The sequence below is a fragment of the Meles meles genome, chromosome 2, assembly GCF_922984935.1.
Source record: "Meles meles chromosome 2, mMelMel3.1 paternal haplotype, whole genome shotgun sequence".
In the NCBI taxonomy this organism is placed as follows: domain Eukaryota; kingdom Metazoa; phylum Chordata; class Mammalia; order Carnivora; family Mustelidae; genus Meles; species Meles meles.
The window spans coordinates 28,711,689-28,738,673 of NC_060067.1; the positions used below are offsets into that span (position 1 = coordinate 28,711,689).

Sequence of the window (26,985 nt, forward strand, 5' to 3'; positions counted from 1 at the left end):
TAGTCTTTGCTGAGATTGCTAGAGGAACTTTATTAAAGCAAAACATTAAAAACATTTGCTTGTCGCAAAGAAATCTGATGCTTGAACTTCATGGCTCTGAATGTTAAAAACATTAAACACAGATAAATACGTTTAAAGATGTAATGTTTCAAGATGACCTAAAGCACTTTTGGCCCTTCGTGTTATTTCAGATGACCCGGGTGTCTCCTCCAGCTGTTACATTTGCCCGTCCCTGGGTGTTAGAAAGTGAGGCAGATGTTTACGCTCTGGGGCTAGAGTTGACATAGGGCAGCTATGTCTCTTCTCTTGTCTGCCTCTGTATTGAGTGGCAGTGATTAGACCGCCCTGGGCCTTAGAGTCTGCTTATAAGTTGCTGAGCTGCACCGAGGGAAGAAACGCCCACTAGTGAATGTGGGGGTGCAGGGAGGAGCTGGGAACCCTCAGCTCTCCAGAAGCTCTTAGGGTACAAGAGATCAGGTGTCCACCTGGAAAACCATTCTTCTGTATTGCAGAATCTTGGTTTGTTGAGGAACTTTAGGCCTCTTATTTGCTGTGCTTCTCCTCTTGCTAAGTTTTCTTTTCAGTTAATGTGGGGGCATGTATTTATGGGGTCCTGTGAAGAATTACCCACATAGAGCCTGTAATTCCACAGCGCAGATTGGTTTGAGTTAAAACACTTTAAAAAAATTTTTTTTTTAATATTTTATTTATTTGACAGAGATCACAAGTAGGCAGAGAGGCAGGCAGAGAGAGAGGGGGAAGCAGGCTCCCCGATGAGCAGAGAGCCCCGTGATGGGCTTGATCCCAGGACTCTGGGATCATGACCTGAGCCGAAGGCAGAGGGTTTAACCCACTGAGCCACCCAGGCACCCTGAGTTAAAACGCTTTTAGAGAGAACTTTCCTTTTCACCATCATCTGGCCATCCTCTGTCTTGCAATATCTTTTCCTCCTAGCACCATACCTGTCAGTGTATTAGGTAGTCGTTCATTGTCTCATCTCCTTCACTAGAACGGAAGCTCCATAAGGGCAGGAGTGCGGTTTTGTTTGCTGTAACCCCAGAGTGTTAATGCCCAGCCACGTAGTAGATTCTGGGATTAGTTTCCTCGGGCTACCATAGCAAATTACCACAAACAGAATGGCCTGAAACAATGAATTTATTCTCTCACAGTGCAGGCGGACAGAAATCCAAAATCAAACTGACAGCGAGTTGGTTCGTTCTGGACACTGAAAACTGTTCCATGCCTCTCTCTTAGCTTCTGGTTGTGGGTACCGGTCCTTGGCTTGTCAATGTAATCACTCCAATCTCACCACCTTCCTCATATGACCTCCTTCTCTGCGTCTGTGTTCTTTTCTGTCTCTTACGAGGTCACTCAGGGTCCACCCTGAGTCAATAAAATCTCATTTTAATTAATTACATCTGCAAAGACCCTATTTCCCAATGAGGAAGGTGATAATCTCAGGTTGCAAAGGGACATGAAATTTTGGGGGTGGATGGGGGGCAGTATTCAGCTACAATGCTCAATATTTGATGGATGAATGAATGAATTCGCAGTGTAGTTCTAGGCTGTAAACTCCTTGGGCCTTTTTCATTACTCTCTCAGTAATTGTGCTGCAGAAGGTAGGGGTTAACAGTCTGGTTCCTGACTGCTTGCGCTCCAATTCTGGTTCTGCCACTTCCTAGCTGTGAAATCTTGGGCAATTAGTGAACTTCTATGAGCCTCAGTTTCCTCTTGTAAAATAGTGACAATAAACGTTACCTATTATTTTGTGTCTGCAACTATTTTAAAGCACTTTACATTTTAAAAACTCTCACATAGCTGACATTCTCATTTTACAACAGAGGAAACTAGGTTTGTTTCAAGAATTAAAAACTGAGAAAATAGGCAAGTCACTTTGTGACGTACTTGGCACATGGTGCTTAGAAAATCTTAGCCATAATAATAAATGTGACTGAATCTCATAACTTTGAGAGTTCTGTTACAAACTGATTCATAAATCAGAGAAACAGAAATCTGTTGTGAACTGAGGCACCTCAGTTTTTGCCCATGCGGTCACTGTCATTGAGGGGACACTATCCCTGGGATAGACCAGGCAGAATGCTGGCCAAAGGTAGGGGCATTTGGACAAATTGCAGTAAGGGACCCTGGTTGGGGGGAAGGGAGGAACAGCACTAGGTGTGCAAGGGCACTAAAAATTCCTTTGGAACTTTCTCTGGGCCAATTCTTACTAACTTCTTCCCAAATGGTTGCTGTGGCGTATTAGGAGGGGATTGATGTAATATATTCAGCAAACAGAATGTCTACACAGGCTACTTTAAATATATGCAGAATATTTCAGGGTGCAGATAGAGGTATGTTTTTTCCTTCTTTTAAACTAAAACAAAATTGTCTCCTCCCTGCAACAGGTAAACTTCCAGTTTGCCTGCTTCTTGCTCTTTAATATTTTTAAAAAGTCAGCATCTTTAGATCTCAGCTAAAAAGGTTACGTTCTAAATTCTGTAAAGCCAGTCCCACATTTTAAAGTATCTTTCCATGGCTTATAGATGTGTACATTGGTTTAGTGTATTTATTCCACTAGATTGAAAGTTCTGGGAGGGCAGGAACTCTTATTTTGTTCATGTGGCAGCTAGCAAATCCAAAACAAGTTATTAGTTGAATGAATAACTAAATATGTCGTCGGGTAGCATCTCTGTCTTAGCCACTGCTTGCCTATTATCATCCTGGGATGCTGGCTGCTGCTTTTTTTTTTTTTTTTAAGATTTTTTATTTCTTATTTGACAGACAGAGATCACAAGCAGGCAGAGAGGCAGGCAGAGAGAGGAAGGGAGGCAGGCTCCCTGGTGAGCAGAGAGCCCGATGTGGGGCTCGATGTGGGGCTCGATCCCAGGACCCTGAGATCATGACCTGAGTTGAAGGCAGAGGCTTTAACCCACTGAGCCACCCAGGCGCCCCTGGCTGCTTCTTTAAAATAATCTCTTTCTTGTTCTCAAATTTCCTTCATTTGTAGTACTAAGCACTAAGTAGGCCTGTAAGCCTGTGACCAAAGTTTGATCTGTAAAATCACCCTTTCCAGAGGTATATTCACTACCTTTAAGTTGATTTTTCCACAGATTGCTTCAAGGTTTGTATTTTCTTCTTTAAAATTATCTAATTAGTTGGATACCAGGCTAGACAATAAAAATTTCAAAAGGCTAGAAATGTTTCTTGTGAAATTAAAAGTATTTTAAGAAGCTAACTGATGGTTGTCACGTTAAGCCGAAAAGCAAATGTGGCAAACTTTCCAAATGGAATAATTCAAATAGGTCATTGAAGATTACTGTGGGCCCTCTGCATAGTCAGAGTACGAGACTTTTCACATTTTTGTGATTTCTTACATTATAAAGCTTTGTTACAAAGTATGGAAAAATAGTTGTTTACTCTCATGCTAACAATACTTAAGTACTCACTCTGGCCCAATGGTAATGAGAACTAGTTGGGGTTTTGTTTTGTTTTGTTTTTTGCCGGAAAGATGTTTAAGGAATTCTTACTTTACACCAGCAATATAAGCAGCTTTAGTCCCCAGAACAGAGTATAGTGGTGGGAGAGGGACACTTGTCTACCGGCCCTGGCCATCCCAAATCCACTGATGGAGCCACTTGGATTTCACAGTTCCTGTGGTACCTCCACCAGAGGGCAGAAAGTGGAAGAGAAAGGAGGTGAAAGAAATTCATACTTGTCTTCAGAATGCCTGTAGAAACGCCGGGGCCGAATCCCATCCTGCTTTTGCAAACTGAGTCAACTGTGGCTTAGATCCGCTTGAGACAGACGCGGCCGAAGAATCCACTGGGCTCTTCGTTTTCAGGCTGGTGTCCCTGCACTGATGAGGACTGATGAGGCAGTATTTGCGTAAGAACACGGTCCTGCAATTACTTCTTCCGGTTGTCGGCAGCTCAGCACTTTGCTAGCTTAGGCTGGCTACTTCGGCTCCCTACATCTTTCTCATTTCTGAAGTAAACATAATAATAGTACCTCAGAAAGTGGTTGATAGAACTAAAAGAGAGAATGCATGTACAGTGCTCAGCACAAAGCTTGGCTCAGATACTAACAGCTTAAATTTTGTGAATTATGATAAACTTGTCAGATTCTGGATTTCAAGTCCGGTGTCTGGAACACTGTTTTACTATACACATGCAATATTTCTTCACTTTTTTAAATTTCAGAAGCAAAATACTGATTATTCCCCCAATTTTACAGATGCATCCTCACCCCAACCCAGCAATAATATTCAAGGAACAGGTGCCTGATGCATCCTTTGTTGACAGTGCATGGCCCCTGTCAGAAAAATGGGGATGGATTTATTCAATGACCTCATGAGTCATCCTTGAAATTTCTATGAAGATCCTCACTGAAGTTGGATGAAAACTCATTTCTAAGAAAAATGCAATGTATTCTCCTGTCCCCTCCCCCCCATACATTTGACAATTGTCTTGGGCTTCAAACGGTAAAGTAATCTTTGCCATTGTAAATGCGTGCAGTGCCCTCCTTGACGCTGTCTGGAGAGCGGATGTTAGTGAATGACAGAAAAGGGGAATTGGTGGCCCCTCAGTTGCAGCCTGTGGACGCCTCCCCAGGAAATCGCCACCCAGGTCTATGGAAACAGCCTGAGGTTCTCCAGCATCGTGCAGCCTCAGCAAAGTAAGTCTCTGGCATCTTGCAAAAGCAGTTTCTTCACGTAACATGTAATAGAGGGCAAGTTTCTGTTTGCCTAATGCAAATAATGCCGGCCTTCGGAACGTTAAATCTTTTTTGAGAAAACAAATTTGGCCTTTAATTGCCAGTGCCTGCAGTTATTTTTTTACTTGGGTAGGCTCTGGCTAAAAGAAAATGGTCTAGGGTGGGATAGGATTTGGGTAAGCCGAGAAGTTACTCTTTTGCTCCCAACTACTGTCTCCCACAGCCCAAACTTTGAATTCTCATCCTTCCCTCGCTGCCCTCGTGGGGTGCTCCCCGGTGGGGTGGGGGAACCGGCCCTGCGCTTGGCTTTCCCTCTGCCCCCGAGAAGAACTTTAAATGGGAAGAGGTGGGGTTGCAGGGATCTGCCCTTAAGGCTCTTATGGGTGGGACCCAAAGACGGGAGGGGAGGGAGGGAGTGATTCGCGGGTGGGATCTGTCGAGCAGACAAAATGTGGGGCCCCTGTCCCCTGAAGTTTAACTTGTCTCTTCCCTGAGTGAGGAGCAAGGCGTGCCTAGTAGCCTACCACCCCCAATCCCTGCAGGGGCACGAAGAGGAGAGAAGAGCCACCAGGATAAGAGAGGCCAGAGGCGAGACATGTTCTCCAGGAAACAGCCCCCTGCCCTGGCTCGGGAAGAGAGCTACCGCCCAGCCGGGGCCGCGGAGCAGGTAAGACCCACCACCAAGCGCGCTAGCCCGCAAACAGGTCGAATGACCTCTCAGTCCGGGTGAATTCAGGGTCAGCCCCTCCCTCCCCTATGCCCTAGTCCCTCCGCGCCACCTTCCTCCCTCGCCGTCCGGTGAGCTTCGGCTTCCCCAGCCCGGAGCTGAGCTCCCTGCAACCAGTCCTCGGGCGCATGATGCTCCTGGGGTCTCTGAGCGTCCGCGACCCTAGCAGGGTCATGGGCAGAGTTTCCTTCAGCGTCAGAGCCGGGTCGGTCCGGGGACCCCGCTCTCCTTGGCAGGGGCTCGCCACGTCTGCTACCGAGTCCCTCCTCGGCTCGGCGCCCTGCATGCAGTGAGTGGCCTGGGCGGCATATGGGCGCACGGGGAGGCTGCCGCAGGACCCGTCGCGACCAGCCCTTCGGGGGCCCCCAGTTTCCCTGCTGAGCCAGCGTCGCGGATGCGCGACCTGTGCGAGCACTGCGCAGCAGCCCGGCAGGCCCCAGACGTAAGCGCCCCCCAGCCCGCTTTCCATCTGCGCGCGTCCGGGTCTCCGTCCCTCTCACAGCCCGGACTCCGGACTCGGCTCGCTTCCCCGATGCCGAGCTGGTACCTGGAGCTCACTGCCCATTCTGAGCGTTGGCAGCCATAACCGGTCCCGCTCGCAGCGTGCCGGGAACTCCCGCGCCCCCAGCGCGCAAACTTTGTCTCTGGCGCAAATCCGCCGGAGGCACACCGGGCGCCAGCCTCCGAGGGGCGCGGGTTCAGAGCTGCGCCGGGTTTGTCCTGGAACCGCGCTGCCCCTAGCTCGGGAGAGGAAAGGGAGGCAAGAGCATCACGGACGGTCCTCACTGGCCTGAATTCCCAGGAATAGGGTCTGATTCAGGACTGCGCTGCTTTTGCGGCGACAGGAGGGTCCCAGCGACCGCTCACTGCCTCTGGGTCCCGCCTGCACGGAGTCCCTCTCTGCGGGCGGGGACTCTGAGGGCTGAGCGAGTGAGAGGGAGGTGGTGTCGCGTCGGATCCTGTGGGGACTCTTCCCCTGCTCCCGTGGAGGGTGCCCGGCTCCTGGTGCCACCGGCTCGGGGCGGGTGGATGGCGCTGCAGGTGGTTTTAGCGCTGTTGGTCATTGCCAGCTCGAGCCCCGGGCGCTGCGATCTCGTCAGGACAGCTGCGGGCGAGGCATTCCCAGGGAAGCTGTCCTCGCAGTTCAGAAAGTGGGGCTTTCCTCCCGAGGGAAGCCTCTGAGAACAATGCATGAAGCCTCATTCTTGTATAAGGCTAAGGCTGCTTCTATACGCATTGTAGTTTGTAGGGGGTTTTTTTGGTTTGTTTTTGTTTTTGTAAAGTAATTTACTGATGGAAACAAAACTGCAAAGGAATGTCTGACTGCTACCAGAAAGGGGAGCCAAGTCAGGATCATTGTCCAACAACACACGTTTTAGCTGAAGGTGTTGAAATCAAAGATGCTGCAAAACATTAGTTTTTGGCATATCCTGGAGAGAATGCAAAGAAACACTGCATTTTTTTAAAGTCATAAAATGAATTTTTGTTAGTCACAATACATTCACCTGCCTTTTTGTATTATTTGGTCCCCAGTAGGTTTTTTTTTGTGATATTATGCTAAAAATTAGTCCCCAAACCAGATTCCTGGGGATTGACAGGTTAGACTAGAGGTCTGTGTAGACATGTGTGAGAGTGGGGCAGAGCAGTCAGGTTTTCCATAGAATCCTTTCCAGGACACTGGGAGTTGCACGATGATGAACTATTCTCAGAGCTATTTGGGTGTGAAATCTCATAAATCCCCAAACCTCAAGATGCTGCAAAGCTTTATTTAGGGGAAGGGGCATCTTCCCAGAAAGTTCCTTGCAGGATAGGCTTACAACTACGATGATGGAAACCTCTATTAACCTTCCAGGAGGTTAAATTAAGAGACAAATAATAATTGCCTCATTCATCTCACGGAGTGTATTTCCAGGCATAGTGAAACCTTTTTTTAAGAAGATGCATAATTAATTCCATCAGAAGCCTTCCTCTTAATGCTGCAGTAATCTTAATAGGGTTAGTCTGGAAGGCTTCTATCACACACCAGCTGGGGTTTCATTTTGGAAAAGCCACCTTTCCCACCAGGCCTTCATCTGGGTTTCAGTACTTGCTAGCTCTATTTTCCTTCAAGCCCCTCAGTTGCCCTTCCCCATTGTTGGGGGGCAGGCAGGAAGGAGGTTGGGGGAGAAGCTGAGCAGCCTGTTATCTCCAGATAGTTAGCATCGCCATCCTCTAAAATCTGTATTTTCAGATCTCCATATTCTTAGTGAGGTACTCGGTTGCTCATTTTTCCTCTTTCCCTCACCTCTAGCCTCTCTTGACATAAAGACCTAAAGTCTTAGGGCTATTGGGTTTCTGAGTGTCTTACTGCTGGGGAATGGGAGCTCCTTGAAGACCAGGAAAGCTACAATACAGAATTTTCCTGAAGGGATCCAAGGGAGAAAGGTTTGTTTCATGTGACACTTTGACCTTAATAAGTTATTTGACAAGCATGCGTCCGTGTATCCTGTTTGCCCCATCAGGGTTTGGAAGATGGGGCTGGTTGGCTTAAGTACACTGACCTGAATGGAACACTGGATCCACAGGAAGCACTCAAGCAACCTCCAGACTGTTCCATGACATCTACTCAGACACTCACATGTGTACACAGACACACGTGCATGCTTTTGTGTTCTAGACTGTTCAATGAGGGTAGTAAAGAAAGAAGTCACAAGAATGAAAGATGCTGTTAGCTTGTGTGCCTTGGAGAGGAGAGTATGGATTCTGGTGTCTAAGCTAAATTCAAATCTCTGGCTTTAACCCTTAAAAGTGACAAGGCTCTGGGCAAGTCAGATGCTGCTGTTGAACCCTAATGTCCTCATCTAGCAAATGGGGAGAATATTTCTAACCATTTATAAGGATGCTGTGAGGATTAAGGAAATGAGTAAGTCCTAGAAATACTACCCATACTACTGGTCTCCCTAACCTATTGTTATTTACAGACCTGGTCTCATCTCAGACTCAATGAGTCTACGCCAGACTTTTCTCCACAGCCCCACTTCTGTGAGTCTAAAGCTGTGCCCTCAATGGAGTATTTGCTGGTCACACATTGTTACTTAAAATTAATGTCATTATGTGAATTCATCAAAATTAAATCGAATTAAAAATTCACTTCTTCAGTCTCACTAGACACTTTTCAAGTGACCAATGATTACCATATTATGTCAATAAAACATCGTTTTCAATGCAGAATGTCCTCTGGAACTTTCTTTCACTTGAGTGATAATTTAATGAGGCTCTTGGATGATACAGGTTTTCTGTCCAGTACCTCCTTTTGTCTCTTTTCTTCCCAAGGAGTGGTTTTGTACTGCTAAGTCACTTCTGTTTTGTTGACATTTCTGAATGGTAAATGACTGGATCCCTTTATAAATCAGTCAGTGAGTGATGAACCACAGAGTCCTTGGTCATTCTCCCCTCAGCCTTGATGATTTTTGCTAATGTATCATTCTTCTCCCTCACAATGAGTTTTATGGCTGATGGTTTTCCTAGTTTTAGAGCCAAAACTCTAATAGAGGGAGCCTCTTCTCTCTCCCTTGTGCCCTGACATGTTGATTTTTTACAAGAATGACCACAGTGAAAGACTAGAGGTCCTATGTTTGCATCAGATCCACGGAATGTTCGATTTATTCAGCTTTGAAACTAGCACCTCTGCCTTATTCTGTAGGACCTAGTCCTGAACCTATCACCATCTGACAGACTATTTATTTTACCTCTTTATGTTGATTGTTTTCTCTGTCCTCCTGCTCTCAGGGAGAAGCTTCTCATAGGCAGAGATATTTCTGGGTTTTTGTTCATGGCTAGAAGAATGCCTGGTACATAGTTGGTACTTATTAATTATTTGTGAATGGATGACTGTACAGAGGCATATTTGGAACTAGGTAGGATGGGTAGATGCTGTATTGGGTTCCAAGAGCTCTATAACAAATAACTACAAACTGCGTGGCTTAACACACCAGAAATGTATTCACTCAAGTTCAGAATCAAAATGTCAGCAGGGCCATGTCCCTTGAAGGTTCTATGGAAGAATCCATCCTTCCTTCTTCCTAGCTTCTGGTGGTTGCTGGCAATGCTCCGCTTTCCTTGGCTTGTAGCTACGTCACTCCAGATTCTGCGGTCCTAGTCCTTCCCTGCATTTCAGTATTTTTTCCTCTTATTATAAGGACATCATATTTGGTTTAGGGCTAACTCTAATTCAGTATGTCCTCACCCTAAATAAGCACAAAGGCAAGACCCATTTCCTAAAAAGGGTCACATTCTGAGATTCCAGTGGACACGAGTGTCAGGGGACATGGTTCAAACCGTACAGATGAAGATAGGTAATCCTTTCCCTGCCTGGATTCCTAACCCCCTAGAGGCTGATTTTGTTTCTGGGACTTTGCTAAACCCGCTTTATGCCAAGTAGAGTCTACGGCGTTGGTTATTCTTACAGACAAATAGTCACGTGCAGGATGGGAGATCAGGTCTGCTTCCCACGTGGGCAGGCGTGGAATACATGGAATGGGTCATCTCTGATTGCTGGAACCCCTGCCCCTTCCTGAGCCTGATGCTATTCCCAGCCCTGTCGCTAACCTCGACTTCTTTGTCTTTGCTCAAACAGAGCCACTGCTGTCCTAGAGCCCTGGCTGCTCTGCCTCATCCCTGAGCACTCTGCAGCAGTGTTTGCTCAGCTCGGAGCTCTGCCGAAGGGTGCCCGTAAATTATGTTTTCCGCTCAGCCTGCTGGCAGTTGCCTCCATCCGCTCACCTCCCAGCAGCTGTTTGAGTGCTCTCCTGCACTTCATTTCTGCATGTCCTCGCCGTCAGAGCTGGTGGTGACAAGCGCGGTTTCAGTGCTTGATGGGCTGGTTGGAGACGCAGGGTAGTTCTGTAGGTTGTCATTCGGTTATCAGTGCTGAAACTCTGTGGGCAGCTCAGGAGGACACCTGTGGAGAAAGGGCAGGCATCCAACAGTGTGGCTGAGGAGTTGGGCGGATAATATAGGGGGGAGTGGCAAAAACGTTTTGGTGCCATTCGTTGTACTCAGCCCAGGACCCCTTTGAGCCTTTAGGCTGAAAGTGTCTGAAGAACACCTTTTATTGCCAGCAGTTGGGAGATTTTTATAGAAAGGTCTTTCTGCAGCTGAGAAAGGGAACCATGCCACTCTCCAAAGCCATGAGGTCATTCTGCAAAAGCGTCACAGGAGCATAGTAAATGTTGATAGCGCCAGGAAATCTTACTGTGGAGCTTTCCCGAACCCCATGAGCAGCGAAAAATCTCTATAAACCATTCCATGCGAATTTTTGTGGCTAGGGCACCATCACATCCCGAGAGGTTAAGAGTCATGTACCAGACCTAAATAACTTCAACTTAAGAGAATCAGCCACACAGCCAGGACAAAAAGAAGAATAGATTGATCTGTTTGCTCACAAAGATTCCTCTGCCAGGCACAGTACTAGGCTTTGGGGTACACCAGTGGACAAAACACAAAGGTTCACGCACGTGTGGAGCTTAGCTACTAACTAAGCAGTGAACACAGAATCAGGAGTGCAGGGCAGAGAGATAACTGTTTAAGTAGTGTGAGTCACTTCGCCTTCATTCTGCCTAGTGCCAGGGAGAGAGAGCCCAGTGGTAGGGAATCCATGGTTCATTTCAGAACACCGGTGTCTATGTAGCCACCTTGCAGTCCTCCATGTGGTCCTGTGTTTAAAGCTTTGTGCCTTCTTGTCCTCTACCCCAAGCCAGTTAATTCATCTAGTACTCAGCTGATGAGCCTGTTCCATCTCTGGACAAACTGACCATGTGGGGTTTATGGACAGAAGGTGTATTGGTCTCCAGTGTGGTGCTTTCCTTAAGGATTTGCAAGGATTATTTTGATTCTCACCTTTGCCGGTCTATTTCAGAGCCGCATCCTACAAGCAAGATGACACTCCTCTGGGGTGTGGTTTGGAGATCAAAGCTGTATTATTTTGCTTAATCTATTTCTCTGTGATCATTCAGAACAATTGTGCCCAAGTGGAAGAAACACAGGAAATCACAAATGGGAGTTCTAGTCTTCATCTGACCCTAAGTTGCTTTGAGACTACAGAAGTCAGCCTGTTTGATCCGGTGTCCTCACAGGTAAAATGAGGTACTTGGATGAGATACTCTCCAAGGTTTCTAGATCTAAAAGCTGAAGTGTTAATGCAGCAGAGAAAAGGAGCAGTGCATTGTGCCCTTTTTTTCTTTCTTTCCCTCCTCTCTTTCTGACATTTGGAAAGGCTATTTGGGGAAGAGTTATCCTGGTGGCCCTTAATGTCTGCTTCTCTCTTTGTGGGTCTTTTTGCTGATTCTTCTTACGGTGACCATCTGCCGAAGTGCAGAATTTTCCATTCATTCCCCAGACTGATCAGATGAAATCTGATCACCAGAGTCCAGATTTGTCTAGCGGGACCTTTTCTGGCTATAAGTCCAAGCCAAGCATTTCACCAAGGCATGCAACTTATGGGTGGTGGGAAGAATGGGGTGAGACCGTCATGGGGGTTGGGGGTTCCAGTAGGTGGCCTAGGATCAAGCTGGGAGCCCTGTATGCCTCTAGGCATAGCCGAGGAGCAATCTGACACAGGAGAAAAATCATTTTCCTAAATGGTCCCCCCACCCCTGTATTCTGTTAAGAAACAAAAAATAATAAAAATGTGTTCAGAGTAGTAAAGGAACCAACCTCTTAGGAAAAAAGGAAGAATTGTTGGATCCCTGAAATGTAGGAAGCCTGGTTATAAAATAACTCAGGAAGTAGAGTGAGCCTGACTAAACTGTTAAACCCAAGCCGGGGAAGTAGGCTCATGCAGCCCTAGCTCAGGCATGCCGACTGGACTCATCATTTAGCTGCCGGTGACTCCAGAAGTACATTTCCCTCCACTTGGTTTCCTTCTCTGAACAGTGGGAACAGGATCCCTCATGAGAGGGTTGTGAATAAGGAGTCAGTAAAAGAATGCTTTGTGGAGATGCTTTATAAGAATACAAGTTGCTAGGGGGTTTCTGGGGGGCTCAGTTGTTAAGCATCTGCCTTTGGCTCAGGTCATGATACCAGGGTCCTAGGATCAAGCCCTGCATCAGGCTCCTTCCTCAATGGGAAGCCTGCTTCTCCCTCTCCCCTGCTTGTGTTCCCTCTCTCGCTGTGTCTCTGTCAAGTAAATAAAATCTTTAAAAAAAAAAAAATACAAGTTGCTAATTTTTTTTTCTTTTTCCTTTTTTTTGGGGGGGGGGTTCTGTTGTCTGTGGAGAATTTAGTTGTGCCTGTCCCTAGATAATATCCCTCTTGATTTGAAATCTCAATTCTATGTGATCAGTCTCTCTCCCTAGAGAAGGCTGAAAGAAGAAATGTTGTTTTCTACATCTGGGCTCCCTCGTGAGTACGAAAAAAATACAGCGACTGGAATTTAACATCACCCTGCTTCCTTTGTGGTGTTTTTTTCCAATGCCATCCCTTAGAAATATAATGCTGGCCACAAAAGTAGCTACATTTGAAAAAGCAAAAAAGAAACAGATTGAGGTTAATGTAATTTATTTAACTCACTGTACCTAGGATTTTATAATTTTAACCTGGAATCCATACAAAAATTATTCATGAAATATGTTACTTTTTTTTTTAATAATAAGTCTTCAAATTTCAATACTCTCATGGCACATCCCAATTCAGATGGGTCAAGTGTCTGTGCTCAGCAACCACACGTGGCTAGCTAGCATCTACCGTATTGGGTAGTCCGGACCAAATGGAATATGGTAGGTTGAATAGTGCCCCCCTAAATATATCCATGAATGCCCCCTTTTATGGCAAAAAGGACTTTGCAGATGTGATTGATCAAGATTGTGAGATGGGGAGATTATCCTGGATTACTTGGGAGGACCTGATGTAATCCCCATCTCCTTGGGCAGGAGAGTCAGAGTCAGAGAAGCAAACAATGAGATGGCCGGTCCATGTGGAGATTGGAGAGAGGTGTTTTCAAGATGCGGGAAGGTCCACCAGCCATGGCCTATAGATAGGTAGTGACTAAAAACTGGAAAACGCAAGGAAACAGATTCTCGCCTGAGAGCCTTCCAAAGGAAGGAGCCTTGCTGACACCTTGACTTTGTTTGGTCCAGCGAAACTGACCGCAGACATCCGACCTCCAGAATTATGAGGGAATGAGTTTGTGTTGTGGGAAATGGTTACAGCAGCCATAGGAAACTAATTCCTTACTAACGGTCTAATGTTAACATCATTTCTAGGACCGTTTTGAGACCGTGTCCGTCTGACTCCCATCAGCTTAGACAGTTACGGGGTTCATTGGCTTCATCCCAGCCCGGACTAGGGTAGTGATACCCTGTCATTCCTAGGATTGGTACACATGATAGCCATCCTCCCTGAGCAGTGGGGTCTGTTTCTGACTAACCCAATTGCATCTTTCGATGGCAAAACAGCTGATGTCATTGTCCTTGAGGATGAATAGCGGAGAGAGGGTACAGTACAAAGGAGGGAAAAAAGGTTGAGAAAAAGTTATTGGCTCTCTCTATTGGCCACTCAATATATTCTTAAGTCTAAAAATGTGCTGAAAATGATGTCTATTAATTAAAAAAAAAAAAGGTATGGCCCTGTGGGTTTGGTAGGGGTAAGGTCATTCTTATATCTTCATCTGTGAATGTTAGTGAATGTGATTGGACTGCTAGTTCTTAATGTTTAGTGAGCAAGAGAATCACTGAGTGAGACCCAAGAATTTGCATTTCTAACAAGTTCCAGGGGCTGCAAATATAGCAGGTGGGCAGGGAGGTATTGGGAGAGCCCCAAGCCTGGCCTCCGTGGGGAGGGTGCAGCCCTATTGCTGGGAAGGCCCCCAGGCCAGTCTCCCCTCCCCCACCAGGGTATACACAGAATCCTCTTCCAACAATAAGCCCAGCGGGCTGTTGCTAAGAAACTTGAGAGTGGGCACCTCTCCTCTTGCCTGGCTCTTTTGTGTCTCCCACCCTGAGGTCTAAAGTAGACAACAATCCTGAGATCCCCAAGTCTTAGCTAAAAATACTTCATTTGCCACAGAGGCCAGCTGACTTCTCAGATTTCCCAGTTGGAGTGAATCCCCCAGAACTGGGGCTGCCCCAGTGGAAAGGCTATAAACAGAAAATACCAAGTGAAAAATAGCCCTGGGAAGGTCCCTCAAAGTTTTCACCCCCAGCTGCCCACAGGAGATGACCAGTTCTGGGCAAGGGGGTGAGTGGGGGGGATCAAGCCAGGACAGGAAGGACGGAGGAACTGTGGCCACGTCCCAGTTCATCTGTGGAGGCATTAGGGCAAATTTTAGAGACTAGCTCCCTCTCTCCTGGTCTTGGTGGGTTTGGGGTTTTTGTTTGTTTGTTTGTTTGTTTTTTAGTGTAAATTCTAGAATCTGTAACTATAGTCCTTTTTTTTTTCCATTTATTTGTTTATTTACAGCATAACAGTGTTCATTGTTTTGGCATCACACCCAGTGCTCCATGCAGTACGTGCCCTCCCTATTACCCACCACCTGGTTCCCCCAACCTCCCACCCCCGCCCCTTCAAAACCCACAGGTTGTTTTTCAGAGTCTATAGTCTCTCATGGTTCATCTCCCTTTCCAGTTTCCCTCAACTCCCTCTCCTCTCCATCTCCCCATGTCCTCCATGTTATTTGTTATGCTCCACAAATAAGTGAGACCATATGATACTTGACTCTCTCTGCTTGACTTATTTCGCTCAGCATAATTTCTTCCAGTCCCATCCATGTTGCTACAAAAGTTGGGTATTCATCCTTTCTGATGGAGGCATAATACTCCATCGTGTATATGGACCACATCTTCCTTATCCATTCATCCGTTGAAGGGCATCTTGGTTCTTTCCACAGTTTGGCGACCGTAGCCATTGCTGCAATAAACATTGGGGTACAGATGGCCCTTCTTTTCTAAACCTGGGTAATGGTGATTTTTATGCTACTGTCTTCTGCATGACAATAAAGTTGAGCTTCCCATCCTTTCTGAAATGGAAAAAAGAGATGAGTCTTTCCAAAGGAGTCCTTGGTGAGAAAATCAAGTGGTCCCTTGGAAGGACCTGTAAGAGCTGATCTATGTGCCAGGATCAGTGGTCCATGTCATCTTGGGGCCACCTCTGATTGTCTGCCTCACTTGCTCCCATCTAGCACTCACACTTTTTTTTTTTTTTAAGATTTTATTTATTTATTTGATGGACAGAGATCACAAGTAGGCAGAGAGGCAGGCAGAGGGAGAGGGGGAAACAGGCTCTCCACTGAGCAGAGAGCCTGATGTGGGGCTCGATCCCAGGACCCTGAGATCATGACCCGAGAAGGCAGAGGCTCAACCCACTGAGCCACCCAGGCTCCCCTAGCACTCATACTTTTTATTTGGATTGTTCTGACTTTACCTCTATTAATCGAATGTCACTAAGAAGAACAAAGATGCTCTCTGGGTAATAGATAAATATTCCTAACTAACAATGTTCTCCAGTCATTTTGTGTCAGAAACTCCTAAAGGCAGGCAATGTCCTCTCTTTCCTCCTTAAAGAGAGCTTTCCTAACAAGTGAAAAATATTTCTTTCTGGGAAAAAATTATTTATTCTCCCTAGTGGAAGTAAACAAAACTCATGGGATAACTGTTATGATTTTCATTAAAAATTTTTAAAAATCAAAACAAAATTTCTTTTAAACTTTTATTTATTTATTTTTTAATTTTTTAAAGCGGTCTTTTCTTTTTTAAAAAATGTGTTGTTTCTCCACTCATGTTTCTCAAAGACAAAGGAAGAATATAAAAAATTATCCAATTTGGCTTTTTCCCTGTTAATAGAGTGTTGAATGCTCTGCAGTGTGGCCAAGACATTGGTCAAGTTGGAAAGGAAGCAATGAACTCAGAGCTTCTCTGATGGTCTGGCTGTGACAGCATCAAACCCCAAAATATACATTATACCCACTCACAACCTCCTGACCTCAAGGTAGGGGAGAAGACTGAAGGATCCAGAGCTTGGGGTTTTTTTTTTTTTTTTTTTTTTAATCTTTTTTAACGAAGTGGGAAAAAAAGTGAACAAAGGAAGAACATGATTGCTCTCTACAGATTTAAAACCTTTGTTTGAATCTTCCTATTCTTGCCCCCATGGGGAAGACGAGTCCTGAATTTGTTCTCTGGGTGGAGCAAACCAGGGGTAGTGCAGTGGCCAAGACCTTGACTGCGGATGGGTGCACTGCGGGGTGTGTTGGAGCCCAAGTAGGGAAAGGAGGGTTGGGTATGGGGTCAGTCCTGGTGTGGGGTCAGAGGTTGATGGGATGAAGAAGGCATCCACAGGTGGGGGCAGCCGAGGCAGGATGTCAGAGCTCAGACAGCGTGAGCATGGCGCCCCCTGGGGCGATGGGTCTGGGAGACTTGTTGCAGCCTGGAGGACTGATCAAATAATTACACATATTAAGAATAAACCACATCTCTTGCTATTGGAAACAGGAGTTAAAGAGAAAGACAGAGAGATAAATCTGGAACCCTGTGATACAGGATTGGAATTGGAGGTTCGGGTATAAACGTATATTTCAACATAGAAAGATGAGTAGAGATGTAATGTGTGTATGTATATGTGCACAAAAGGTAAATACATTCCCCCCTGTGGCTCTTCCCTGCTGAAAGACACCAGGAGCAGTGACAACCTAAAAGCATGAGCAAACCCTGTCAGTTCCAAGGGACAGCCAGTTCCAGGTTCTAGATAGCAGTTTTTTGTTTTGTTTTGTTTTTTAACAAAAAGGAATGAAGGTTCTTGGAGAAACGGCTGATTCCAAGGGTGAGGCAAGGTAAGTACAAGATAAGTCGAAACCTCTTGTTCCAGAAAGCAAGAAAGGGCTCAAAGAACGATGGGTACATATTAAAAGGACACAGAAGCCAGACTGACTTGGCTCCCACTGGCCAAATGGAGAGGCGTTTAGTGTCGAAATAAGTAATGGTGGTAACAGATGATAAACCATCGAATAGAACAGGAAACCAAGAGTTCATGCACATGTCAACAAAAGGATAGTGAAAATTTGAAGGAATGGGATATTAACGTAATTTCAATACCTCGCCACAAAATACTTACTGATTATACAGATGACGTGGGGAGGAGGAGAGTAATATTACCAGTAGGAAAGCTTGGCAGACATCACGTGATTAATGTGACTCTATCAGTAAACTAACACATTGATAGGATACAATGAGACGAACATAGGATCCCTTTTGTGATATTTCTGCTACAGACATCGAATTTAATCTTGAACCACAATTCAGCACTTCACAAAATAACTGGTCTGTAATTTACAAAAGTGTCAAAATCATGGAGGTCAAAGGAAGACTTAGGGAAAACATGAAAACCAAGTGTGATATCCGATTCTAAATTAGACTCTTTTGGTATAAAGGGACTATTGGGACTATAGGTAAAACCTGAGTGAGTTCTCAGCATTAGATGGTAGCAGTCTGTCTGTGTAATTTCCTGGTTTTGATGGTTATACTGTAGTTATGTAAGAGAATGTCCTTGTTTGTAGGAAATACCCACTGTCATATTCCAGAGTGATAGGAATCTAGTTGACAACTTACAAAATGGTTCAGAAAAATAGTTCTTTCTATGGTACTTCCACCTTCCCTATAAATAGGTGGTTGTCTCAAATTTTTTAAAAAGGAGAAAAAAGTAAATATATTTTATTTAAATAATTTCAAGTGATTTAAAACTTTTTATGTTTGTATCTACATTAAGACAACTTTTTTTTTAAGATTTTATTTATTTATTTGACAGACAGAGATCACAAGTAGGCAGAGAAGCAGGCAGAGAGAGAGAAGGAAGCAGACTCCCCGCTGAAGAGAGCCCGATGTGGGGCTAGATCCCAGGACCCTGAGATCATGACCTGAGCCAAAGGCAGAGGCTTTAACCCACTGAGCTACCCAGGTGCCCCTTGTATCTACATTAAGACTATTTGTAATCATGACAACTATTTTTTGGAAAGCAATAAACAAAAAGTATACTGTTAATACACAATCTTACATTTCCAAAAGGAGAATATTTTTCTAAGTTCTTCATATGAAAACAAGATTATTCATAATCACTTCATTCACAATCATAATTTTTAAAAAGATTTTAGTAATTTATTTGACAGAGAGAGAGAGATCACAAGTAGGCAGAGAGGCAGGCAGAGAGAGGGGGGGAAGCAGGCTCCCTGCTTCGAGTAGGACTCGATCCCAGGACCCTGAGATCATGACCTGAGCTGAAGGTAGAGACTTAACCCACTGAGCCACACAGGCGCCCCCACAATCATAATTTTTCATTGCATTTTGGTAAAGGATAAATGTTAATGTCCAAATTTAGGCAATTATTAAACATTTACAGATATCTTTTTTTATTAGTCTCTTAATTTGGATTCAGAGATTTGCCTTTCATAAGCAAATTGGATACATTCAAAATATACTACGTACTTAAAAACATTTCTCATTTGTATCTTTGATTTGGTTTCAAAGTATTGATAACTTTAGCACTGGAAAGCAACTTGGAAGAATTGACAGATGTTATTCTTTGTAAAATACTATATTATAACTTTTAAAAATTTCCCTTTCACCTATTGGCCCATCCTCCCACCCACTTCCCCTCTGGCAACCACCAATTTGTTCTCTGTATTTAAATCTGTCTTTAAATCTGTTTGTTCATTTATTTTGCTCTTTAGATTCCACATATAAGTGAAATCATATGGCCTTTGTCTTTTCTGACTTATTTCACTTACCATCATACCCTCCAGATCATCCATGTTGTCACAAATGGCAAGGTCTTATTCTTTTTTATGGCTGACTAATATTCCCCTACTTTTTATCCATTCATCTATTGACAGACACTTGAGTTGCTTCCACACCTTGGCTACTATAGATAATGCTGCAATAAACATAAAGGTGCAAGCATCTTTTCAAATTAATATTTTTGTTTTCTTTGAGTAATTACCCAATAATGGAATGACTAGATAATATGGTATTTCTATTTTTAATTTTTTGATTAAAATTATGCATATCCATTAAAAATGCATCTCCATACTGTTTTCCACAGGGCCTGCACCAATTTATAGTCCCACCAAGTGTGCATGTGTTCCTTTTTCTTCACATCCTCACCAACACTTGATAGTTCTTGTCATTTTGATACTGTCCATTCTGACATGTATAAAATGGTATATCATAGCAGTTTTAATTTGCATTTCCCTGATGATTAGTAATGCTATCTTTTCATGTGTCTTTTAGCCATCTGTATTCCTTCTTTGGAAAAATGTCTATTCAGGTCTTCTGTCCATTTTTTAAATTATACTATTTGGGAGGTTTTTTGGTGTTGAGTTGCATCACTTCTTTATGTATTTTTTATATTAATCCCTTATTGGATATATCATTTGCAAGTATCTTCTTCCATTCTGTAGGCTGTCTCTCTGTTTTGTTGATAGTTTTCTTTTGTATATGAGAGCTTTTTATTTTTGTATAGTCCCAATAGTTTAATTTTGCTTTCATTTCCCTTGCATTAGGAGACATATCTAAAAACATGTTGCTAAGGCTGGTGTCAAAGAGATTCTTGCCTTTGTTTTCTTTTAGGAGTTTTATGGTTTCAGGTCTCACAGTAAGGTCTATCATCTATTTTGAGTTCATTTTTGTATATGGTATAAACAGTGGTTTTCTTAAACCAAGAACGTCCAGTTTCATTCTTTTGCATGTAGCTACCCAATTTTCTCACCACCATTTATTGAAAAGACTTTTTATTACTGTATATTATTGCTTCCTTGGTCACAGATTAATTGACCATGTAAGTGTGGGTTTATTTCTGGGCCCTCTGTTCTGTTCCATTGATCTATGTGTCTGTTTTTGTGCCAGTACCATACTGTTTTGATTACTATTACTTTGTATCATTTCTTGACATCTGGAGTTGGGATGCCTCCAGCTTTGTTCTTTCTCAATTGCTTTGGCTGTTTTAGGTCTTTTGTGATCCCGTACAAATTTCAGAATTATTCTAGTTCTGTGAAAAATACTCTTGGTTTTTGATAGGGATTGCATTGAATCTGTGAATTGCTTTAGGGAGTATGGACATTTTAGCAATGCTAATTCTTCTAATCTGTGAGCATGGTAGATCTTTATATTTGTGTCATCTTTAATTTTTTCATCAATATCTCATAGTTTTCAGAGTATAGGTCTTTCACTTCCTCGGTTAGATTTATTCCTAGGTATTTTATCCTTTTTGATACAATCATAAATTCATTTTTAAAATGTTCTATTACTTGGGAATACTAACTGTAGAAAGATATCAAAACAAAATTTGAAAATACGATGGATGGGCCAATGAGATTTTTATTCTCAAAAGTCATCTTTTTCATCATCAAAGTCTTATGATTTTAAGAAATGACATATCATTCTTTTTTTTAATTAATTTATTTATTTTTTCAGCAAAACAGTATTCATTGTTTTTGGAAATGATATATAATTCTTAATGCTTTGGACCTTCACCATGAATATTAAAAAGCACAGGTTATATTGTAAATATGTATTAACATATTAAAAACATTTGAAACCATCATTGGAAAGAAATTAAGAAGGTAAATTATTTAATTATAGATGAAATAATTCTAGTAATTCAGTTTTGAGTGCTAATAAGTAAATATTCATTAGAATTCCTTGTCACTGAAATATTTTCAGTAATAGACTGTTCCCTGTTGTAGTTAAGGATAATATGTTAAGTTTTCATGAAAAAGTAGAAATTAGTTTTGCAAGTTTATTTTTGCTCATTACCACAAATTATTTACCCCACTCTATATAGCACTTAACACAATTATATTAAATGAATATTTGTATAACTACTTACTCTCTTTCTCCCCGGACAGACTATGGGTTCCATGAATACTGTTTTCGGTAGCTACTTGGTATAGCCATACAACCCAGAAAGCATGGTTTCCGAATTGTTCTTGCAATTAACTCTTTACCGGCAGCTTTACGAAGCCAGCTTTCAGTAATTTTTCCAATGCCTGCCTCCTTTGGGCAATCAATTTATTTTTTCTTTGAGATCTTGCCTTTCCTCCTCTCTTTGATTTCTTTGGGTTCCAGCCATATATTATTATCTAATAACCACCAAATCTATCTTCCCCTTTATAGTATCCTCTTTAAGAGTAGTAGACCTGGGTGCAACTTTGCTAGTCTCTACATAGACCGTCGGAGTCATGTTTTCTTCTTCCTTTCTGCTCAGCTCATTGGATCAAGCCTCAGCCTTTCTCTTAAGGAGATCTCTGCCTCTGGCTTCATCAGTCTGTTGTTTTGGAAGCCAGACTGAAGTATGTTTTTTAAACCATTCCACATCTCCTTTGACTCCCTGAGTTAAATTGATTTTGTCAAGACAGAATGTTCAAGGCTTAAGCTTTTTAAATGACCTTTTTAGGGTTGCATCTATAAAAGTTTTATTGAGTTGTGTTCCTACTTCACTTCAGGAAGATGGAATATAAGATGATAAAGTTGTCTGTTCTTTTTGTTTCTTTTGGAACAAAAATCTGCCACCCTTCCTTGAAAATCATGAACTAGCCTCTAAAATCTAAAGCCAGGGTTAGAGGTTATTTGATGAACAAATCCAGGATGGATACGGACCATGTGATGGAGGATGGCTAAGGCCTCTGGATAAGTCCCGTACATCTGAGGTATTGTTACCTCCCCTGGCTGGTTTCTTCCCATGGCCAACTATTGCTTAAACAACATAATAAGAAATGGAGCCTGGGGCAAACTTTCTTCAGTATCTATTCTAAGGCTAGCACAAATAGTCAAAAGCAGCAGTTCATGTCTACTCCTGGAGAACCAAAGAATCTTAGCTGCTTTGTAGTTTCCAAGCATCACATTTTGTCCTGCTCACCTCCAGAACTACAAAGGCTGGATCCTACCTCAGCCTCACTTGAAACCCTAGGCCAAGTTATAGCTATGTAGCCTGGGGGCAGAGGCTGCAAAGATTGTCCCAAATCGAAAATCCTTCATGAACCCCACTTGGTACAGGTCCACCAAAGCTTAAGGCCTCATGCCCTGTCTGTCCAAGAAATAATCACCACATGGGTATTTTCCCCCAGATACTACTCCTTACTTTTCCTCACCATTCCTGGTTTAACGTAGTAGATGTTAGGTTTTGAAGGACTTAATAAATGATGCTTCTCCTCTTTAATTAATGCTGACGTTAAGTTTCTGTATCCTTTTTTTTTTTAAAGATTTTATTTATTTGACAGAGAGAGATCACAAGTAGACAGAGAGGCAGACAGAGAGAGAGAGAGAGGGAAGCAGACTTGCTGCAGAGCAGAGAGCCCAATGCGGGGCTCGATCCCAGGACCCTGAGATCATGACCTGAGCCGAAGGCAGTGCCTTAACCCACTGAGCCACCCAGGCGCCCAAGTTTCTGTATCCTTTTATATGCCCAGTAGGATGATGGTCACAATTAAAAGACATGATGTTTGATCTCTAATAGTCTACTATCTCTCTGTAGAAAAAAGGTATAAACTCTCAGTGTTTGTTTAAAGGTATTAACTTTCAGTGTTAGTTAATGCCTGTAGAATGTGGTAGAAATTTGCCAACTGAGGACTTTGCCTTGCATCCAGGGCATAGAGCTAACCTTGCAGTATGTGTTCAATGGATGCCTGCTAGACAGCCCTAATGCTTCTCAACTGGAAACCATAGTACCCTGGGGTGGGGGTGGGGGGATATGGAAATAATGGGGGATGCGTTGTGGGTCACAATGCCTGGTTTGTGGTGGGGGTGAATTTTTGCTGACATTTATTATTAGGTAGTGGCCAGGGATGCCAAATGTCCTGAAATATGTGTGAGGGTCCCATTAGTGAAAAATTGCCCTACTTAAAATGTTGATTATGTTGATTTCCCTTGGCTTCCTCCTCCCTCAACCAACACACACAGGCTTTGAGACCCAAATTACGAAATAGTGTTGTTCCATCGTGATGCAAAAGCAGAAGCTTACATATTTTAAAAAATGTAACAGTGTGGCCTGACTGTCCTCTAGTTCACTCCACTCTTATGGTGGACTTGTTGTCCTTTCTACATATGGGTATTACTGTTCTGTCCCAGAAGTCACTCATGAAGTCACTCGTGAAGTTGTGCATCTTCTGGGAGGGAGGCTGTCAACTCCTGAAGGACAGGGATTATGTCTTTCTCGTCTTTATATTCCTGTAGCCCAGCGGCCCACAGCATACGTGCTAAACAGGCATGAGTGGAATAAGCCACATGAATGAGATTTTTAACATGTGGCATAGACATGTTTTGTGATCGAACACAACGCAGAAATTCTCTGTATTGTCCAACTAGAATGTTCATGAAATACAGCAAAACAAATGATGAATGCTGTGTTTGGAACTCTTTGCTCCAGGTCTTCTGAAAGAAATTGCTGTGCATCTAACACATAAAATTCTTACTTGTACTTTTTTTTTTTTTTTTTTTTTTTTTGCTGCAGAATTCCTTTTAGCAGGTAGGTTCAGTAGGTTAACTGTTTTCAACATCTGTTTATGTTTTACTTTGCATTGAAATGTCTGAAATGGATTGTTGTAGAACATAAAATCCATTTTGTCTCATATGCATTCCCTGATCGTTTTCAGCTGTTGGGAGTCAATATTTTAGTTTGGTACTCACTTTGCCAATCTGATTGAATTCTTAAAAGTCACAACATTTCCATTGTCATAGGATCAGTGGGTCAATGAGGTCTCTGAGATTTGCCCGCACTCAACAGTTTTCTTAATACTCCGTGAAGAATAGCTTTGGCTTCATTTGACAATATGTTAGGCTCCTCTGCATTTTGGCATAGCATCCTTCAAAATATAGTAACTTATAATCAAGATTTTAATGAATAAGTGTCAAACATTTAATTTCCTGAGGAATGGATAACCCAACCTTCCTCTCTTTCCCCCATAGCCACCATTGTTTCCAAAGCAATATACCGGAAAGCCTTTGAGATGATTTAATATATGGAGAAATATTTCTGATGTTGTATCTACCTTAAAAGGAATCTTTTATTTCTTGAATATTTGTGTCTGCCACAAAATGGTAACATTGACATATTTGAGATTGGGGGCAAAGTCATCTCACAAAAAGGACCCAGGGCCCTATTTATCTAACTTGTCCTGATGGGGAGTTGCCTGCTGTTTTGTTCTGAGATCATCTTCTGTAACTGAACAGAAATATGAGCCTCCCACCTTGCTCTGGAGAAAATGAGGTTTACCTTAAAAGGTTTTCTTATTGCCTCTGAAGACATCTCCTCCCTGGAATAAAGATTATTACAACTTTCCTCCAGAGAACAAATTGAGCAAACTCCACTCAGTGTGTTGGAGAGAAGTCAGGACTCTTAGGGCTATCTGAACTTGAAAGAGACCTTCTCCCCCCTATTCCTCCTCCCCCTTCTTCTTCTTTACTAATTTCATTTTATTTTTGGAATATTTGTGGTTGGCACAGACACTTATTTTTTACCCCTTACAGATATGGAAATATGGTTGGGACTCTGTGATGGCTTTATAAGGTCACCTAGATTTTCAGTGGTGGAGACAATATTGTACGAATTGCCTCTGAAACATTCCAGTCTTCTGGCTCATATTTCAGACTTTAGCTAAACAATGCTACCCTCAAAACAGAAACACTGAAATGTTATGCTGCCTAAGTAAGAGATTATTATTATTTTTTAAGATTTTATTTATTTGTCAGAGAGAGAGAGTGAGAGAGAGTGCACAAGCAGGCAGAGGCAGAGAGAGAAGCAGGCTCCCTGCTGAGCAAGGAGCCCGATGTGGGACTTGATCCCAGGACCCTGGGATCATGACCTGAGCCAAAGGCAGCCCCTTAACCAACTGAGGCGCCCCTGGATTATTATTATTAATTAGTCTCCTCAACAGTAAAAAAAATTGTCAGTATTTAGTCTCTGTACTGAGCATCCATTCTGGGATGTGTGAATGTGAGACTTGGGATGGAGGGACAATCTGGTGCTGCTGTTATGTTAATTTTCAAAGGAGAAAATGTGAGCATGGTTGGCTTGCAGAACCATGTGTTGTGGTGTGAACAGAGTAATTTCATTTTGAGACAGCTCATGAGTTCTTTGAACTTTGTACGCATCAATTAAATACCAGAAAATGGGATGAAAAGACTTACTGAAAACCAGATGCTTGTTCTTCATGCCTCTTGGAACATTAAAAACAAACATCACAACAAAAGACATTTGGATTTGGCATAATTCAGTGATGGGTGATTTAGAGGCATTTTGCTTAATGGTAGAGTGGGAGCTAATATTTGGAGAGTTAACAGATGTCTGCTTTGAGTGTATCTAAATCACCGATCTCTTACTCAATAAATCTACTTATAGTTCATATAGGGAATACTTTCATAGTTTATTGAGAACAGAAAGGAAAGCATCTAGCGCTGGCAGATTTGCTTCTTAAATATGGGGTAGCCATTGGCTTGTTTTTGCTTAGTGGATAGACAGTGGAAGTGGGTTGCATTAGCCCTTTCTTTAATACTGAAAAAACAATTCAGATCACATTTTGGAACGATGGTCGTACAGGAGACAATGTTCGAAGCTGAATATCTAGCAGCAAGCGGAGACTTGATGTCTGCATTTTCTTCAGGACTGTGAGTGTATTAACATGTGACAGTGTAATATGCCCACAGAGTTTAGAGGAAGCTTCTGTGTCCTGCTCAGGCCACACAAGCCAGAGTGACCTTGTCTTCCTTGCAGGCTGTTCTCTGCACCACTGAACCAGAATACATTTGCTGGTCATCAGCTTTCTGCCTAGAGAACTAAGGTGCTGTTAGTCTCAAACCAACATATAGTTTGGATTTGGGATGAATTTTTCTTTTGAATTGTTTTCAACGCTGCAAGCAAATCTTTGTTGGTAGGACAGATGGTTATTGAATTTTGCCATACTTTCGCATAAAATCCGATCCCCTGAAATGTGCACTGTCATTTTGGCTTAAGAATGTTTTGATATTTGACTTGCTCATATCATAAACTTCAAAGTAATAAATGGAATCTTACTAAATCTACCAGATCAACATATATGAATTAGAATAACCTTTGGGTAGGAATATTTGTACATGGTTAAAATTCACAGACCGTTGACTAACCATCCTATGTTAACTAAGTCTACATAATTGTATTTAAGAATATAGCTGTTTTGCTATTTAAGAAAATCCATAACATAGTATCACGTTATGAAGGTAGAATTAACTTTCACATTTCAAAATACTCTGTTAATCTTAAACAGTTTATATATTGCCTCAAGTTTGCCTGATCTTTGGTTATAACTTAAACCCTATTCGCAATAAAAATAATCAATATATCTCTACATCAGATGCTGTACATTAAGAAGCAGCAAGCTGATATTCATCTCTTTATAGACAGTATCTTTGGATGAATATTACCGCTTTCAGAGCTATTATAGGCCAAGGATAATGTATGTTTAGCAAAATCTTGGAATGGTCAGGGAATAGGGTTTTTGTCATTGTTGTTAATTGGGTTTTTCATGAATTAAATAGTAACCTGAATCTCCTTTCTATTCT

At 42.7% G+C, this 26,985-nt stretch overlaps 1 protein-coding gene across 1 annotated transcript in view; it reads left to right on the top strand.

Moving 5' to 3' along the window:
* Positions 1 to 5,571: 5,571 nt before the first annotated feature.
* Positions 5,572 to 26,985, top strand: part of CORIN (corin, serine peptidase) — a 256,736-nt gene continuing 235,322 nt past the window's right edge. Inside the window, 2 exon segments of the mRNA XM_045984999.1 lie at positions 5,572 to 5,677; positions 5,680 to 5,882. Of these exon segments, the coding sequence (XP_045840955.1) occupies positions 5,572 to 5,677; positions 5,680 to 5,882 (309 nt within the window).